This window comes from Neopelma chrysocephalum, unplaced genomic scaffold (assembly GCF_003984885.1).
Source record: "Neopelma chrysocephalum unplaced genomic scaffold, ASM398488v2 Primary Assembly neopelma1_42b, whole genome shotgun sequence".
Classification (NCBI taxonomy): domain Eukaryota; kingdom Metazoa; phylum Chordata; class Aves; order Passeriformes; family Pipridae; genus Neopelma; species Neopelma chrysocephalum.
Window position 1 is genome coordinate 229,397 of NW_020897701.1, and position 18,466 is coordinate 247,862.

Sequence of the window (18,466 nt, forward strand, 5' to 3'; positions counted from 1 at the left end):
AATCCACTGTACCATAAATTGATGGGTTACTTGCTATATATGTATTGCTTGGTGTGCATGTTGTAAGGTGTGAATATAGAAATAGATTCTAGACCAATGCATTTTTATCTGGGATCCAACAGGTTTCAATCCCAGTAGCAGTGAGACACTGAAGTAATTTCTTCAGCTGGAAGCAAAATAGAAGATTCTTTTTTTTTTTCCCTAGGTGCTAGTTCTACCATGTGATTCTACCACTGATTTTGTTTTTCACCCTAGCAAAACCCTACACCTTCAAACCAGGAAATGTGACTGTTGCAAATATATCATCGTGCAGAAAAACAGGAAGAAAAATTTTGGAATGTTTATTTTTTTGACCATCTGAATTACGGTGTCACAGCACTGTTTTGAAGCTTGCTGACAGCGTATTTTGCTAAGAGCATCTATTTAAATTATAGACCAGAATCTGTTGCTTTATTACCATAACCTAATAGATGGATCAGCATGTTACTATTTTTAATGTGGGCAATGGATGGAAGACGACGAGTAATATTTTAATGTTTTGAAACCTCCAGAATGGGAAACAACTTCTTCACTAACTCTATTGGAAATGATTAGCAAGATGAAAATATGGTAAAGTTAATAGTAGCAGCCCACTAGACCTATGTTTTGTATTACTTTTTCAGGACTCACAGTTAAAAAGCAGCACAAATCATTCTAGTGATTGCATTTCTTGAAGTTAGAGAGAGAAAAAGCCTTGAAGCAAAAAATAGGAAGGCCATGATGGTTACTTCCATTTGCTGCTCTTTCAGCCACACTTTTAGCTGAAACCAAAAATGCATATATATTAGAATTGAAAGGACAAAAAAAGAAAATATTGTTATTGGTATGTCATATATCACGGCCATATGTATTTTAGAAAACTACTGTTTAGTGTGTAGTGTTGCAAGGATTATTTTATAAAATCTTTTTTTTTCCAGCATAAGTGTTAAATTTCTCATAAATTTCCCTGATCATTTGAAAAAGTAAATGACTACCATTGATCTGACACTATAGATGGAAAAATTATAGTATATGTACACCTCACATTACAGTACTGAGAGTGCCATTTTGACACTAAGTGGCATGAGGATTTTTAAATATATATATATATATAAACACTCATAATCTTGTCTTTTCCATCCCCTAAATCAGCAGTATGTTCAAATTTTTCTTCATCTTTCTTACACTATCCAGGTGAATTGCTGTAGTGTAGTACCGTGGACATAATGTCTGTGGTGAAGTCTCTCTATATAAAAGCCTAAAGGAATTTACGGTGCTGCAAAAGCAGCTTCCTACTTAGTCTTCCCTTCCTGCCTGTTTTTATTCTTTTGAAAGTACAAATCAATGCATAATTTTGAAATGGATTGTAAAGTGAGCAAAAACAAAAGCCTCACTTCGCTTGAATTTTCTATGACTAAGTACCCCTGATTCAGTGAGTTTGTCAGTGAGATTTGTGCTGTGGGAAAGTACATAGACTTTTTCAGTACTCAGTTTCAGCATTTAAGAACTTTTGAGTTAATTTGGAACATTTTTTTAGTTATGCCAGATGTTGTTATTACTCTGTTCATTATTGTTTAACCAGACGCATAATTCTTTACACTGTATGAAACACAACTGGTGCACTTTTTTATCTATAGATGAGAACAAGAATATTTGCTGTCTTTGTACTAGGGTATGTTCACGTTTTACGTTGAAGGACAAGAAGACAAAGATTGTAGCCAAGTTTCCAAGGAAAGGCAGAATGTGAAATGTGTCACATTTCTAGAGGGTTACAGTAATTGCCTGTAGTGGGGCCACATTTTCAACTCTTTGTTCTATTTCTTAAGTTCCATCTGTCACTCAGTGAACATTTTTAAAGGACAGGTGTAGTGGCATGCTAGCTGCAATGCTAGAAATATAAGAAGTAGAAAAACTGTGTAGGGGAAGTTTGTTTACAATTATTGCTAAAGAATAATAAGGTACTTTCTGACTCTTGTCATTTGTCTTATTAGATAAACTGTACTTTGGAACAAGCTAACCATTTATAAACTTTCCCAGCTATGTAACTCCGTAAAGTATAGCACTTTGTCAAAGCACATCCATTAACCCTCTGACTGGTGCTCTTTTGGCTTTGATTGCAGCACCACACAGAAGCACCTAGCCCATCCTTGCTACCCCCATCAGCTTTACCATTAGATGTGTTAAACAATGCCGTTGCTGGATTTAGTACCGTGGAAGACCTTATCCGGTATCTTGAACCAGATCGGTGGCAACTGGATTTGGAGGATTTGTACAGGCCAACGTGGCAACTTCTTGGAAAGGCGTACATTCATGGGAGGAAATCAAGAGGTAAATTACTCTTCTGTCTGGCCTTGCAGCTTTCTACGTGTATGATTTCTTTATAAAGAAACAGTAATTAAGAGCATTCTTCACCTTGAGTTTTGGTTCCAGGAAAGGAATATGTTAGAAACACAGCAGTTATCATTGTTGTTAGCTGTTCTCACCATTGTATTATTTGAAAAATGACAATGACTAAACTCAAAACTTAAAGGAATTTAGCAGGATAAAACAGCAAATGGGGATTAAAAAAAAAGGAAGCAAACAACGTAGTTTCCCATAGGGAACCTGGGAGATCTTTATTTCCACAAAGTGGCAGGGCATCTTGATGGGGTAACATAATTGAACTTCGTGGGTTTATTTTATTATGGAGGGCAAAACTTTATTTTTTGTTTGACGTTGGTAATTTCTTACTGTATTGTGTGAACGAGTGGTTTATTTCCTTAGAATTTTTCCAGTCTCTACACAAAATAAATTGAGAGCAATTACCTAAATGTCTCTCTTTGATGATATCTTATGAAATCCCTGCGTCCATGTCTGGTTTGTCATGTAGTTGTCAACTTCATCAGTTGTAAAGTAGGTTGTGTTTTCAAAACTTGTAGAGCTATTTTCCAGCAAGACATTTTCTTCCATCTGCCTTTGACACTCATGAGTTTCCGACCACATATCATCCAGATGCTACCCACTATTTCATGTTTATGGATTCTGTGTGGATGGATTGCATGCAGGCAATGCCATCTTCCTTGCCCACCATACAGCATGAAAACATATGAGCAAAACTGAATAGACTTCTCTGTTGACAGATGTAGACTAGATTATCATCTGATCAGCAAGAAAAGAGAGGAAGTAAAACCTTTCATAACTCAAATTTAAGGTTTTGGCAGCTAATTCTTGGATCAGAGCCTAGAGATCAACCTTTGTACTCTACCTGTGTTGCTATAGCTGTGCACACAGCAGCTAAATCAAGAACTGGAGAGGAGGAAATATCTTTAAAAGCTCTCAGCAATGGACTATACCTCTCAGATAGTCATTTAACACTTCCTCAATTAAAGAGATTTGGTATTTACCAAATGTATGTCATAAGCATACAATAACTCTGAGAAAAACAAAATGTAGTTTGTGAAACCTTACATAAACTAAAATGCAGGTGTTGGATAACATCTGTATAGACAAAAGCAACTCCTTGCAAGACATATCTTAGAAAGAAACTATCAGAGTAAATCTTTTAAAGACTTCTAATTAGATGCTAAAATAGATTTTTCCACGAAATAAACATAGCATGGTATTGTCACATTTATCTTAAAGAGACCACCCTCAGACTGCATTATGGAGTCTGTAATGTAATAGCCTGAGGTGAAAAATTTGTCCAGTTGAGATGACATAGTATTAACTGTTAGGTCTATTCAAGAGAGAGAAAAAGCAAACCTTTTTTTTTTTTTCCCCCCTCCCCCATGTTATTCCCTCAAGTAGCATGTTTGCTGTATTTCAAAAGCTTTTTAAGAAATGTTTGGGAGAAGTGCATGCCCTAAAATTTTTGGGTTTTCTCAAACTCTTTGATTCTATGATTAGATCAGTTTCATTTTTGCAGTGTTTCAATGTAAAAGTTAAATTACTGTCCTGCTTTCATGAACATGTAATTAAAAGTGTATGTTACTTTAGTAGAGAAAAGAAGTGTCCTCTACTCCTACTTAATAATTTGTATGAAAAAGGCTATATTTAGACAACCTAAATTCCACAGAACTGCCTCTGATGTTTTCTCTGGATAAAATGCATCCAGAAACTTCTAGCCAAGAACGAAGACACACCAATTCAGAGGCTTTGATGTCTAAATATAGTCCTAAATTCTTTTATAATATTAAGCATACTTAAAAATAAAATATATTTTGCTGTGCAAAAAAATTATCCCATTGCTTCCCACTGAAATCTCTAATCATTAGATCATATTCTGAAGCCTGCTCAAAGAGGAAAAATAGTCACAGTCAAACTATAGTCCTTAGCAAATGCTTTTTTCATACAGTTATATGATTTTTTTTTTTTTTTTTTTTTTTACTTCTTGTTTGGGATTTTGTAACAACTCCTGTTCTAGAAGCCAGTAAAAAACTTAACACTCCCAGGAACATCTCCGAAGTGCTTAGGAATGAAAACCATCCTGCTGCTCTCTGTGCTCACACACAGGTGCCCCAACCAGAATTTAATTTATTTCCTTGACTTTGAGAACAGCATCCAGCTGGAAAAATGTTTTGGGAAAGAAGTTTCCCGAGGGTCTCAATACATGTCCCAGAAGATGCCAGACAATCGCACTGCCAATTGCAGAACACAGTTAATTTCAGGCTGATGTGAACATGGATTGGTTCAGTTATATGTGCAAGTGAAGGCACACTTTTGATGTACACTTTACTGTAGACCTACCTGTATCTACATTTTTTCCCCTTTTTTTCCTTCTCGCTTTATTTTTACTTTAGTATATCTCATTTATATGCTGCTGCAGAGCCTTCCATTCCTCCTGAGCTAGTGCTAGACAAAGGAAGTCTGACTGTTGTGTCAGACATGATACATGAGTGGAAGCCAAGTTGAAGGAGTGTTTAAATGTTCACATTATAACAGGTACTGTAACTCAGTGCACTTGGGAAATCCACATAACCTTTTATTGTGGTTAAGTAAACACTTTTAAGGGAATATATACATTCTCTCATCTAGCTTCATGCCCACAGTGTGTTAAAATAAATTTTGAACAGACAGCTACTCTTTGAAAAAATAACAGCTTCATTCACACACTTCAAAGAAGTGATTATATAAGCACTAGATAAATTTGCCACAGACCTTTTAATGAAATTGAATTACATAAGGTAGGGCAAGGGTTCATTGTGAAGTATCATAGCAATATACCTTAGTACATTTTAAAGCACGAAAATCAAACATGACATTTGTTCATTTCTCCTGAAGCCTTTTGTAACAGTATGGCACACTGAAATATATCTGCTAAGAGCTGACTTTGTGCTCTTCCACAGAACCCTTTTAAAATTCATGTCTGCATGTCTGAGAGGTTCAGTTCAAATTCATTTCAATTTTGTGACAGAATGTGTAACACACTGCTTATTTTAGGGCATTGCCCTTTTCTCTATGTTATAACTAGAGCTAGCACTGGGAAATTGGTACATTCCACTGGGGGCTGCCAGAAGGCAGGCATCTCTCTCCCACTGGTTGGTGGGCTTGCTGGAAGAGCTGTCAGTGCCCAGCTTCCACTTTCAATATCTCATGGTGAAGGGCTGAGCAGCACGCAGGCTTAGCTTCTTCAAATTCACAGTTCCAAGCATATCAGTCTCTGCAGAAACAATCTACCAGTACAAAGTATTAGCAGAACTAGCATTTCTCACATTGTGCTTTAGGCATTTTATCCTCATTCAGACAGTTCAGTTGTTATATGTTTAAAAATGTAACATAAGAAAGAAGTACTCCATTCCTGCGTATAGTCCTTGATTAATGGAGGTAGACATGTCCACCCTCTAAATGACTCAGCCTAGAGCTATTAGCTGATCAGAAGAGCTTAAATAATTTCTGATTTCTCACAGTGAATTTCTCCCCCGGAAGTTTTGTCTCTCTTTTCCTCTGCTCCCTTCTCCAAGGAATGCTCTTGCAGTGTGGGAGGCAGGCTGGTGTCCTATCAGTAACTGTGTTGGAGTTAGTACACACTCCCCCCTCTTAAAAATCAGTTTGTTTATTTAGGAGCCTATGTTAACCTGATAGTGATGGAATGAAGTGCCCCAGCTTGGCATTCACTGTAAGTGCAAGGAGAGAAAAGGCTTTACCATGTTTAACTGACCTTTCACAATTAATCCTTACTTATGGATGCCAGTATATGGATATGGTCTGCAGAAGAACTGTTTGAAGAAATGTGGACTAAAATTCCTTCCCAAAGATCTACTCCTGGGATAGTACCAATGAGCATTTCTACTAGCAGCTTCCAAATTCTCTTTATTTCTTATGTGTTTAAATAAAATTAAGAAGTGTTATCTTGCCTTGATAGGCTGAAGTTCTCCTTGATGACCTCTAGAGACTCTTTATATAGTAAGTGGAGAGGAAAAAAAGGTATTTCTCTAGAAGGTGATTAAGATCAAAACCTTGTTTCAGCTTTATTGCACATCTTTTGATTTATGAATGGGTAACAACAAATAGAAAGTAATTTTAAAAGTAATATCAATGCACTTCGATATTTTTTCCCTGATTTCTTTTTGATTTAGCTCTAAACCAGTTGATTAAAGATCTTTTCCACTTTGTTTGAGGCTTCTGTTTCAGCCATATGAGTAGCCATGTTATCATCGGGTTTTCTTTTTCTATTTTTCAGGGTTTTTTTACCATAGAAAATATCCCTGTGAATTAGACATTACTTCTGTTCTTTAATGATAGGTTTGAAGAAAAACAGTTCAGACAAAATATCCCAGATCATGGTTATTCTGACTTTTCTGAAATAAATCAATTTACATTGCTTTTCACTCTTATTTTTCAGTCTTTCTCTTTTTTTTTCTTTCAATTTTAACTGCTTCTTTCGAGGCTTGTTATTTCTGGACTGTGCAGCTAAGGTGAACCTAAAGGAGCTTGTCCTGTTTCAGAGCTTTTCATGAACTTACCGTTCAACCGCTGGCATAGTACAACTTTACTGTGATACAGTGGAACCAGTTTATAGGGAAACTGGTGCCAAAAATTAATATCTTTAACTTGCACTTCAAGTTAGGTGCTTACAAGAAGGAACTTTTTTTTAAGACACATCAAGAGAAAATGAAACCTAGAGAAACAACAGACATTCACATATATGCTGCTATGAAGGAGGAGGGGGAAATGGAACCTACTAATAGTTACATAGGTACACAGTCTTGTGCACTTATTTATTCTGTGCAGAATTCACTGATGGTGACAACTTCTTGAAGTTCTTAGTCCAAAAATTCTGCTTAGATATAAATGGTTTGATTCTTTCTTATACTTACATCACCCTTGCAAAGAAGCAATAATTGAAATTTTAGCAAGTTTGAATGCTTTATGCAAATGAATTAAAACATCTTTGAAATTTTGCAGGATTCTGAATTGCTATGTATTTGTCCAATCTAAAATGATTATAGAATAGCCACACTAGAGCTCAGAGTATTAGTATGAACAAAGAGAATTCCATTAAGGTTGATTTTATAAAACATATACTGGAACATAGTAGCCAAAGCTTGCTTTGTTTAATTTGAGCCAACTTTGCCAGAGTTATAAAATAATTGGTGACTATTACTATGCAATGATCATTCCATTTAGGTTTCATGGTATTCATATAACTGCAGTATTATACTTTTGTGCTGAACCTGTACCACCTGCACAAAAATGAACCTTCCTCAGGGGTTCTTCACTGCTGAAGTTAGTTTACTACCAATGAACTTGGATTGCGAATCGAAAAGCATCAGTTTCTTTGTCTTTTTGCAGTGGTTGATCTCAACCTCCTAAAGGAGGAGGTGCGGCTGTATAGCTGTACTCCTCGCAACTTCTCAGTGTCACTGAGGGAGGAGCTGAAGCGAACTGACACCATCTTCTGGCCATTGTGTCTCCTGGTTAAACGTTGTGGTGGAAACTGTGCCTGTTGTCAACAGAACTGCAATGAGTGCCAATGTGTGCCAACAAAAGTCACCAAAAAATACCATGAGGTACACACCTTTTTTACGTTTGCACGTTTGGAAATACTGAAAGCCATTTAAGGAGTTTGTTTTTACTAAAGGAATGCACCAATATTAATTCTAAAATATTTTATGTATTACCCTTGTAAATACATTTTTTGCATTTTAATTAGGTATTAAATTGAAAAAAGTAGTATCTGCTTGTTAAAATACTTTTCTGTGCAACTATTAATTCATTTCTGAGGTATTTGTTTACTAGTGCAGTTCAAACACATCTCTAGTTCTGCTCTCTCTAGTGATAGATGCCAGCTTTATGGAGAAATGGATATTTGTCCATTTCCATTGCTATAAATCTATAACTACAATTACTTATTATAGAATTATCTAATTGGGTAATTCTACCATTAGCTCTTAAATAAAATTAGGTAGAAATCTGAAACTGCAAGACTCTTCTTTGGTAAAGCAACATGATTTAATCATGTTCAACAAGATTTAATCAATTTTGTAAAGGGCTTGAGGTAAAAGCAAAAATAGCAATAAGGAGGTGGAATTAATGAAGAATTTTTGTTTAATGTGCTTCCTGTCATCCAGTGTGTTTCGAGTGCAATCTAGCTCATAGTCTAGGTGTGTGATGAAACACTTGCTCTTTTCTTGATGCTTGGCTTCTTCCCCTTCAGGTTCTTCAGCTGAAACCAAGGATTGGTGTCCGGGGATTGCATAAATCATTGACAGATGTACCTTTGGAACACCACGAGGAGTGTGACTGTGTTTGCAAAGGGAATACTGAAGGATAAACATGATTTAATTGTACTATTTTCTTTCAAAGCACATTCAATCAATGGCTGATTCTATTATGGGGCTTGTGCATTATCTCCTTCTGTAATCTCAGTTGTTTGCTTTGGGGATCTTCCATCTTCAAGATTTACAGTGATCTCTAAAAACAGGAGAAGCCAAACTGGGATTATATGTTGTGTGACAGCTCTGTTTGGAGGCCCAGTGAAAGGATGGGAGAAAGGCAGCAATGAGGGATTTAAAACATATGTATTGTTGTTATCCCCACAATTTTCTTGACAATACATGGATTTATAATTTAGGAGTAGAAATAGAGTTAGAAGGCTGACATCATGGAGACTTGATTCTGCTGGCCATCTCATTTCTACAGCTCCAGTGCACCTGGCCTCTGGTTGAAAACACCTGACATCTTTCTTTCTGTGTTCAGCTATGCCTATGTACTCTAAATCAAAGCGTTCTCTGTTGTATAAACTTGGGCTAAAACAGACTGTCTTGCTCCGAATTATACTTAATTTCTCTAATGCTGGTAGGAAGGACTGGATTTTTTCCATACACTCTACTAAAGCTCCTGCCTTTTAGAAGGAAGACTGGACAATAACATGATCTAAGGAAGAAAACATTGAAAAGAACATCGCCTTTATTCTCACTACTATGGCTGATGATTTTTGGTTGGTTTGTTTGTTATTTTTTTATTGTGTACATTTTTATATTCTCCTTTTGACAGTATAACTATTTGCTTTTCTAAACTTGTTAAATATATCTATTTTTACCAAAGGTATTTAATATTCTTTTTTTTTTATTACAACCTAGATCAACTATTTTTTAGCTTTGTGAGACTTTAAAGCCAGATATGTACGGCTGGAGGAACAGAGATGTGGTTATAGTGGGAAAGAAGCGTGATCTAATTTCAGTTTGTTTCTACATAGTGAAAAAATACAGTTTTTTACCTGGATGCACCGTAATAATAGAGTTGTGTAGATGAAGCTCGAAGCTTGCTTGCTCCATGAGACTGAAAATATGAGGGACAGACATTACTATAAGCGGTTTCAGAAGCTGACTTTAAAGATTCCCTCTCTCTGTACTGGCCTTTGTTCAGGTAAAAAAGAAATGAGCATAGATAGATGCATTCTGGCTTGTTTAACTCTTTAATTTCTTTAAAGTAGAAGAAAAGAAACCGGTAAGAAAAGAAACCAATGGCTCGTAGCCTTCATGATGCATCATGGTCATGGGAAGGCAGCCTTGTTAATGTTGAAGTGTATGGTTTTCCATTGGCAGTTATAGCTGTTTGAGTACTGTTCACTCACAGGAACGTAATACTCTGCAGTGCAGTTTGATGAACTATGGTATTGTTCTTCTGTATGTATATTCTTTAACCAATACACTTATCCCACCCTATGCAAATTGAAAAGGCAACAGTAAAGTATTTTGCTTGTAAAATGCTTTAACATTTTTTTGACTATTGGATTTTCAGATTGTAATGAATCACAAAATAAAGTAATAATGCTAATTTTGGGAGAATAAATGTTTCAGTGTGGCTGCATATTTGTATCTGTTCAATATACAACTTAATGGGAAAAGTTAAGATGGTGATTTTCTTCTTATCATTTTGAAAGTCATTTCTGGAAACAGAAGTCTTCTGTTACCAAGACTTCCACTTGCTTTAATAATTCTGCATTAGTGTAAATCCACAAGAAGAAAAAGAGGAGGAATGAACATGATGCTATTTGTATAAACATTCAAAATATTCAAAATTGTGGTGATGTGAAGCCATCAATTGAAATAACATCTTCTGCTATTGTTTCCATTGTGAAAATGGATTCTGATGTAAATTTGGTTTTATGCAAGTTGGTATGACTTTTTGATACCAGTTCTGGAAAATTCTCTTCTGATTCTGTCCCCACACTCAAACTCTTACTCAATAAGAAAAGTATCTGGTGTAAATGTGACGTATAATGATCCAGTCTGAATATTAATCCTGTATCAGAATGCAGAATTATGGTCACACAAGAAACCTGGTATACTTGAATTTCGAGTATTTGAGTGTTTTGCAGGGATGTTGGGGATTTTATTTTTTTTGCATTAATATTGTCTCTTTTTTGTGATTTAAAGAGCTCTTGAACAGCAAGTTGGGATAGAAACAGAAATCATAGCCTCTGGCATCATAATTAAACAGAAGAGTCAAAAAATGTAATTCCATTACAGAAATTTCTGCTGTAAGAAATGCAGGAGGTCTCATCCCTCTGTAGACTTGATAGAAGAAAAGACAGGGGTAGCTGTTTGATGGGGAGTTTCAGGAGCCATACGGGGTATGGAGGGTAAGGATCTCCAAATGTCACAGGTATTTCTTGTATTGCCCCCCTTTGGCTCACTTTCTTCCTTGCCAATTTCTTTCACCAATTTCCTTCCCAATTGCTTGCTATGGACCTATGTGTGAGCTCGTTATCCCCTTACTCTTTATATCCCCCTTCACAGTGCTGTCTTCCTCATCTGAATCCAAAATCACATCCCTTCTGTTTGCCATTCTCTTACCAAGCATCATTAAGCTCTATGCCTAATCTTTATGTCAGAGGAGAGTTAACTTTTTGTGACCTTGAGATGAGCCAAGGCTTGTTATACCTACAGTTACAGCATTCCGGAAATGCTCCTCCAAGAGTTTTGTTTCATTGTTATTTATGTTCTGTTTTTTCTAAGCAAAAGATGTGGTAAAAAACTAACTGAAGCTATTGACTGTGAATTGCTAACAAGCAACTAATAGTGCCTCTCACAGTTACAGGTCATGGCAGCTGAATGCCAAGGGTGCTGTTATGTGTGGGAAAAGATTGACAACAGTGGGTAGTAAGCCTGTGATTTTCTAATGTGGAACAGAAGTTGCAAGTGTTGATCTTACATCTTTGTGGAGATTTTTAAAAATTTGTTGCTATCTATTTTAAGCCATGAGTTTCTGAATTGCATAAGTGTAAGCATCAGTGTTTGGGAGTAAAGGGAGAAATCACTATTTCTAATGGATCTGAACAGTGGAAATAACCGAGTAGAATAAAGTAGCTCCTGTAAACAGACAAAATCCTAATAGCGTAGACTGCATTTTGTAGGTTTTATTCTATGCCCAATAAATGTCTTCAGTTGAAAGTAATTATTCCCCCCAGAGGAGCAGATGGGGGAAGCTGACAACTGATTTTGAACCTTATTTTTATGGATTCTGTAGATATTCACATTTCTGGAACTGTCTTTTCAGCTGTGGCCAACATGAGAATCGTGGAGAAGCACCAAAACTTTACTCACCAAGGGCATTAACTGCAGATCTCTTGGCTCTTAAACTCATTTAAGTTTCCTTGCTCTTTGTCTGCCAAGTTGCACAGGCTCACAGCTCCTTTTCAGTAGAAGACGAGAAAAAAAAGTGTGTGGAGGGAAAAGACAGACAGAAGCATAGAGCTTTGTCATTTAGTAGCTAGTGCATCAGCTAATGCAAGCTGTTACCTGATTTCCTTTCTAACAAAGGACTGTGTTGAAACTTAAAAATTTGCAATTCAGATGCTAACTGCTTAAATAGTCTCATTTTGATTACACCAAGCTCTGGAAATAAAAATTGTAAACATTTACTTTCTCTTTGACTTTTGAAGATACGGTAATAGTGCTACTGTTCGAAACTCTCTCACAAAACCTCATGCAAAAATGCTAAAGAATCGTGGTTGCAAGACTCATTCAAACCAAGCAATGAAGCTAAGTAGACCAAGTTAAATTTCTGATTCTGTTAGTGATATGATGTTTAAATTACTTTGAGATTGGTCTTTACATAATTTTTGCATGGGATGCTTTATCAGACAATTTGCCTTAGAAAGTCCTTTCATGCACCTTTTAAACCCAGGGACAGTGGTTTTGTTTGCCAAAATCACAGTGTAAAAATATGTCTACGTATTTCAGCATAAATTGGAAGAACTTTTCAGAGAAGGCAGTTTGCCTAATGCTTCACTGGAATTTCCCTAGATTGTTGAAAGAAAAATAAGTTTACAGCTCAGTCATGGGAGAAAGTTGACAGCGTTTTTTGCAAATGTGATAGAACATAAGCTAGATTCCTGCTCTGAATCTTGCTCTATGTCAGTCTTCACTGACCCAGTCTGTCTTCATCAAGTATAGAGTCAAAGTCCAGCCTCCCAGCTGAGGCAGTTCTGTTAGGTGCAAAAGGTTCATCAGTGTGAATACCCCATATATGGGCCTGTTTGCTGAAAAAAACATCTCTTTCTCAAAGAAAAGTCTCCAGGAATTCTGTAGTCTGGAAGGGCTTTCCATATAGCTGATTTGGCAAGCTTTTATTTTGCCTAATGAAGTAAAGACAGAAGTGCCAGTTTGACTCAAGCCCATGCTGCCTCCTTCAGATTCTGCTACACTGAAGACAGGTCCAAACCAACTTGGGTCTGGTGTCAGTCCTGTTCAGAGGGAGTGATAAGGCACATCTTGGTAAACTTACTTTTCTTTCACTGTACAGAATCCCAGTACATTAATAAGGTTGGCAAGAAAACTTGTTCATTTGTCTTACTTTGTCCTGCTTCACTTATATCTGTGGGGTGGGCCTTGGGATCTCAGACAGCATCTACATGAAACTCATTTAAGAGAGAAGGCCAGTGAAGGCCACAATGTTTAGAGTTCTCTTTTGAAAAACAGCATCACAGAGTGATCAAAACAATTAGCAACTTTGAGAATCAAAAGATAGTAAAATTAAATTCACTACTTTGTTCAAAGGACTTCATTTAGAGGCTGACAACTGCTTAAGCTTTGATTTCACTCTTTTTGAGATTTTCCACAATTTTGGAAGATGGGCTGCTTTTCACCCTCACCAGTAGTTTTTTATTACTGCATCCTTTCATGACAAATTGAGTGATTTCTCTCAAAAACAGTAAACACGTGGCTCTCTATTTCCTCAGGTGTTGAAAGGCTGTACCCTCTGGTTCTTTCAGCCTTCAGGATGACATCTCTTTTATTGTGACTAACACACTTTTCAGTGAAGTAGTACTTGTGTACCATGTACCATCTTTATGCTTGCACAGCTAAGCAGACTTTTGGTATACTTGCAGAGAGGAGGTACCAGGCAGGAATTGGCTTTTTGGGGGCCTTCACATAATTGTAAAGTCATAGCAGACTAGCCGAAGAGTGTATGGAATTCAAATTAACAAAATTCCAGCACTGTTCTCCAGAAAGGATATGCCCCACATGCAAAGCCTCAAAACAAGTCTGTTCACCTGTGACCCACTTAGTTAGTTTTTGTGTCTCATGCCAAAGTGTTGTAAGACCAAGCATATCTGATTTACAAGAAAGCTTTTTCATCCAGAGGCTTAAGTAACTAGAGCTCTGATTCATTCAGTAAACCATAACAACAATCTTATTTTTTGTTACATTGTGTAGTTAAATCTCGGAGCTTAAGCACAAATTTCTGATCTAGTCAGAAACAGTCGCCTCTTGGTTGGGGGGATACAGTGAGAGGGCATCTTTTCTTGACAATTTTATGGCATCTGGCTCTTTGAGAAGCAATCTGTATGTGTTGCTCAGAGGTATGATCTGCATGTGGTCCTTGATAACAGAATCATGGAATATTATGAGTTAGAAGGGACCCACAAGGATCATCAAGTCCAACTCTTAAGTGAATAGCCCCTACGGGGATCAAACCCACAACCTTGGTGTTATTAGCACCATGCTCTAACCAACTGCGCTAATCTGGACAGGCTGGCTTTCAATTACAAAACTAGTTATCAAGTATGAAGAATTAGGAGTCTATGAATAAAAAAACAAGTGAAAGGCCTGTGTTGCTTTAGACCAGGTACTCATCTAGTTTAGTGTTCTTGTCTCTATTCACGGCGATGGTCGATGAAAGCATAAAAGTATACTACGCTTTCCAAATTCCGTAAATCAGCAGTTTGGGACTTCTTTAGCCAGAGTTTGAATTACAGCCCATAACATCCTCATCAACAGCTGTAAAACACAGCCCATTTTAATAAATGAATATGTCTTCTCTAGTATGTGATCAGAGAGTCCTGAATTTCAGCACAGGCTCTGCCTTAAATGTCTTAAACTTGGTTTCCTTTGCCACATGTGAGCTGAATGTGTTCAAAAGGAACACATCATCTGTTTCACTAGCAAAAAGGCAGGGGTATCATGAAGTACAGCTGATCTACACAGGAAAAGCAATGCACTTCTTGCATGCACTATGAAGTGTTTAATAAAAGCATAGTGTCATACAGACTAATTGCTTGCAGGAAGGATACAAAAAAAGTTACTAATTGTTCTTTTACAAAGCATTGTTAGTGTATGTTTCCTGTACATTTCATTATAGCCAAGGCATTGGGCATTGGTCAGACTGAACAGTCTTTTCTCATACATTTGTCATGTTCCCTTTTTTTTTCATCAGTTTCAAATAATTAAAATATTGGCGGTTTTTTGAAGCTGAAGTTTTGACTATTGGTGATAACAATTCAAGAAGTATTAAAAGCAAACTTTAAAGCGTAGCCATATCTAAACAGAGATGATGTGTTAACATCTCAAATAAAAGAAACAAAATTATGGGCTAAACCACAATGGAATCTGTGGCTGTGAGGAATTCCTTTCAGTCACCTTAGCGATTTTACATTTGCAGTAGTTTAGCAGTGTGGCATGTTAATGCCAAAGTAATATAACTTTTTTTTTCTAATTGTAAAAATAAGGATTTTTTCCATGCAATTCATGAAACTAAAATAGACAGCTACGGTATAGAAGCTAATGAAGTGTGGGCAGGATGAACTAGCAATGAGGTGTATTAAAAACTGGAAGAATGGGCACAAACTCTATTTGGAGACCAGTATGTGTAGCCCCAGGGTCAGTGGTGGGTCCAATCCTGTTCAATATCTTCATTAATGATCTGGATGTTGGGGCAGAGTGAGAGCACCCTCAGCAAATTTGTAGATGACACCAAACTAGGAGGAGTTGACCGATATACTGATGGCTCTGCCAGCCGGAGTGACTTTGTCAGGCTGGAGAAAGGCGCTATAGGAACCTCATGAAGTTCAACAAGGTGAAGTGCAAAGTCCTACACCTGGAGAGGGACAACCTTAAGCACCACTACATGCTAAGGGCCACCCAGCTGGAAAGCAGCTTTGAAGAAAAGGACCTGAGGGTTCTGGTGGACACCAAGTTGAATGTGAGCCAGCAATATGTACTTGTGGCAAAGAAGGCTAATGGTGTTCTAGGCTGCATTAGGAGGAGTGTTGCCAGCAGGTAGAGGGAGGCAAGCCTTTCTCTCTACTCAGCATTGCTGAGGGCACACCTGGAGTGCTGTATCCAGTGCTGGGCTCCCCAGTACAAGAGAGACATGCACATACTGGAGAGAGTGCAGCAAAAGTCCACGAAGTTGATTAAGGGACTGAAAAATCTCTTGTATGAATAAAGGCTGAGAGAGATGTGAATGTTCTTGGACATCAGGAAAGGCTTTCTTACTGTCAGGGTGATTAAGCACTGGCAGAGTTTTCACAGAGAGATTTTGGAGTCTCCCTTCTTGTAGATATTCAAAAGCCATCTGGAAATGTTGGTGGCCAACTGGCTGTAGGTGACCCTGCTTGAGCAGGGGACTTGAACCAGATGATTTCCAGGGGTCCCTCCCAACCTCAGCCATTCTGTGATTAGCACAGCAACTTTAAATCTACATCTTAACACTGAGATATTCAAATTATCATAGAAAAGATTTAATAAGCACAGAATCAAATGTTTCCTTATGCTAAAAGAATATACCTAGGCATCAAATTACCTCATAAGGTTTACGATCTGATCGATGACAAATAGAGTCACAGAATCATAGAATCAACCAGGTTGGAAAAGACATCTGAGATCATCAAGTCCAACCCTTGATCCAACACCACCGTGGCTACTAGACCATGGCACTAAGTGCCACATCCAGTCTCATCTTAAAAACCCCCAGGGACAGTGAATCCAGCCCAATCCAATGTCTGATCACTCTCTCTGTAAAACCTTTCTTCCTAATATCCAACCTAAACCTCTCCTGGCAGAGCTTAAGACCAAAATTCTTCAGTTTGGTTCATATCTGTTTTGTTAATCATTACTTTCAAGTTAAAAACTGAAGATAAGGATGGGAAATAATAATATGTTTTGAGATAGGAAAAGGTCTATATCTAGGCCAGTATCCTGTGTGAAATCACACCTTTATTTTTCAAGTAAGATCAAGTTTCTTGTATAAGTGATAGCCTTTGAACTCTTACCAAATGGCTTATTTAACAGTCCTTCTGTGGTTTAGTTTTGCTTTATGTAGTGCTTAAGAACACAGGCATTTTCCTCTCATGCTTGCTACAAGTACTTTGCCCTGACAAAAGGTACCTCATAAGAGCAAATAGAGATTGTGAGTTGCTAGTCATTTAGGAAATGACATCAGGTCAATTTTATGGCACATTGTCCAGGGGCAGTAATGCCAGGAATGGTGCCACACAGGGTGATGATAACCATCAGCTCACAGATAGGGCATTATGTAAATACCCACAGAGTTGGGTACCAGTACCCCTGGGAGTCAATGGTGGAAAAGATGCACTTCTTCAAAGTTGACTTGTCTTTGCTTCTCTTTGAGAAAATATGTAAAGGCAAATGAAATCATCCTAGTCTTTTCCTTGAGAAAAAAAAATAAATGAAGAGCTAGCTAAACTATCTCAGTACTTATAAATTCTTTTTGCCCCATGGGAGCTTGAAAAAACAGAGTATTAATTTAAGCAATGCTGCAGTTCCCCTTACCCATGCTCCAGGTTGCATTTAAATCAGTAAAGGCAGCATTTTCTCCAGTGTGAAAGCAGTAAATGAGACCCTTTATATAAATAATTTACTCTATAAAGTACCTGAATCACTGCTATACTAACCACACTCAACCATGTCAAACCACTTTGAGTGTTGGGTTAAAACTGTTGCCTTAAATATGATAGCTTAGTTTTCAACTATTTTAAGCAATCTCAACAGATTTTAGAATTTTGGCTGCACTTGCAGTATCTTTGAAGGTCACTCTGAGTGCTGGCTGCAGTGAATAATTTCTTTGTGACCTGTGGAACAGTTTTAAACAGTGAGGTCATGAAGCAGTCGTATTTAAATGGAAGAGAAGAGGTCAGACACAGATTTATTTTTAAGTTTCAGGAAAATGGTTAGAGAAATCATTCTCAATTGGCAGAAAGGAGTCTCCGACTCCTTAGCTAGGATTGTTTTGTCTCTTAAAACTTAAATGTCCTTCCCTCTCCTAGGAAAATGTGAGAAGATTAAAATAAGAATCCCATAATCTAATATTTAGCTTTAGTCTCTTCCATATATTCTTTTTGTACACATCATTCTTCATTACAAGCAGTGAATCCAGACTGCCTGAGCCTATGCATGTTTTCCCTGCCTTCAAGCTGTGCTAATGGGCCCCAAAAACTAGAAACCCTCAGTCTTTCTTGGCTGTTCCAGATCAGTGTCAGTGTAGTTAAGCAACAGAACTAGAAAGTGGAGAGGAGCAGTTTGTGTCAAAAAAAAAAAAGCTCAAGATGTATACAGATGAAAAATGGAAGACCCAAATGGAAGACACAAATCTAAGGTAAGCTCTTAGCACCTCTTGAGAGCCAGTGGGCTGTAGAGTCTGACTTTACTACTGCCTTTGAAAATCTCCCCTTTGAGCAAAAAAAAAATGAGGGTAGAAACATATCTTTGAAAAGGGATCC

The 18,466-nt window shown here is 37.3% G+C and overlaps 1 protein-coding gene across 1 annotated transcript in view; it reads left to right on the forward strand.

The window, feature by feature from the left end:
• The window catches only part of PDGFC (platelet derived growth factor C), a 122,681-nt gene extending 112,391 nt beyond the window's left edge, over positions 1 to 10,290 (forward strand). The window contains exons 4-6 of the mRNA XM_027676862.1: positions 2,139 to 2,346; positions 7,789 to 8,006; positions 8,654 to 10,290. Of these exons, the coding sequence (XP_027532663.1) occupies positions 2,139 to 2,346; positions 7,789 to 8,006; positions 8,654 to 8,770 (543 nt within the window). The 3' untranslated portion in view covers positions 8,771 to 10,290. The remainder of the gene's footprint in view (positions 1 to 2,138; positions 2,347 to 7,788; positions 8,007 to 8,653) is intronic.
• Positions 10,291 to 18,466: the final 8,176 nt, after the last annotated feature.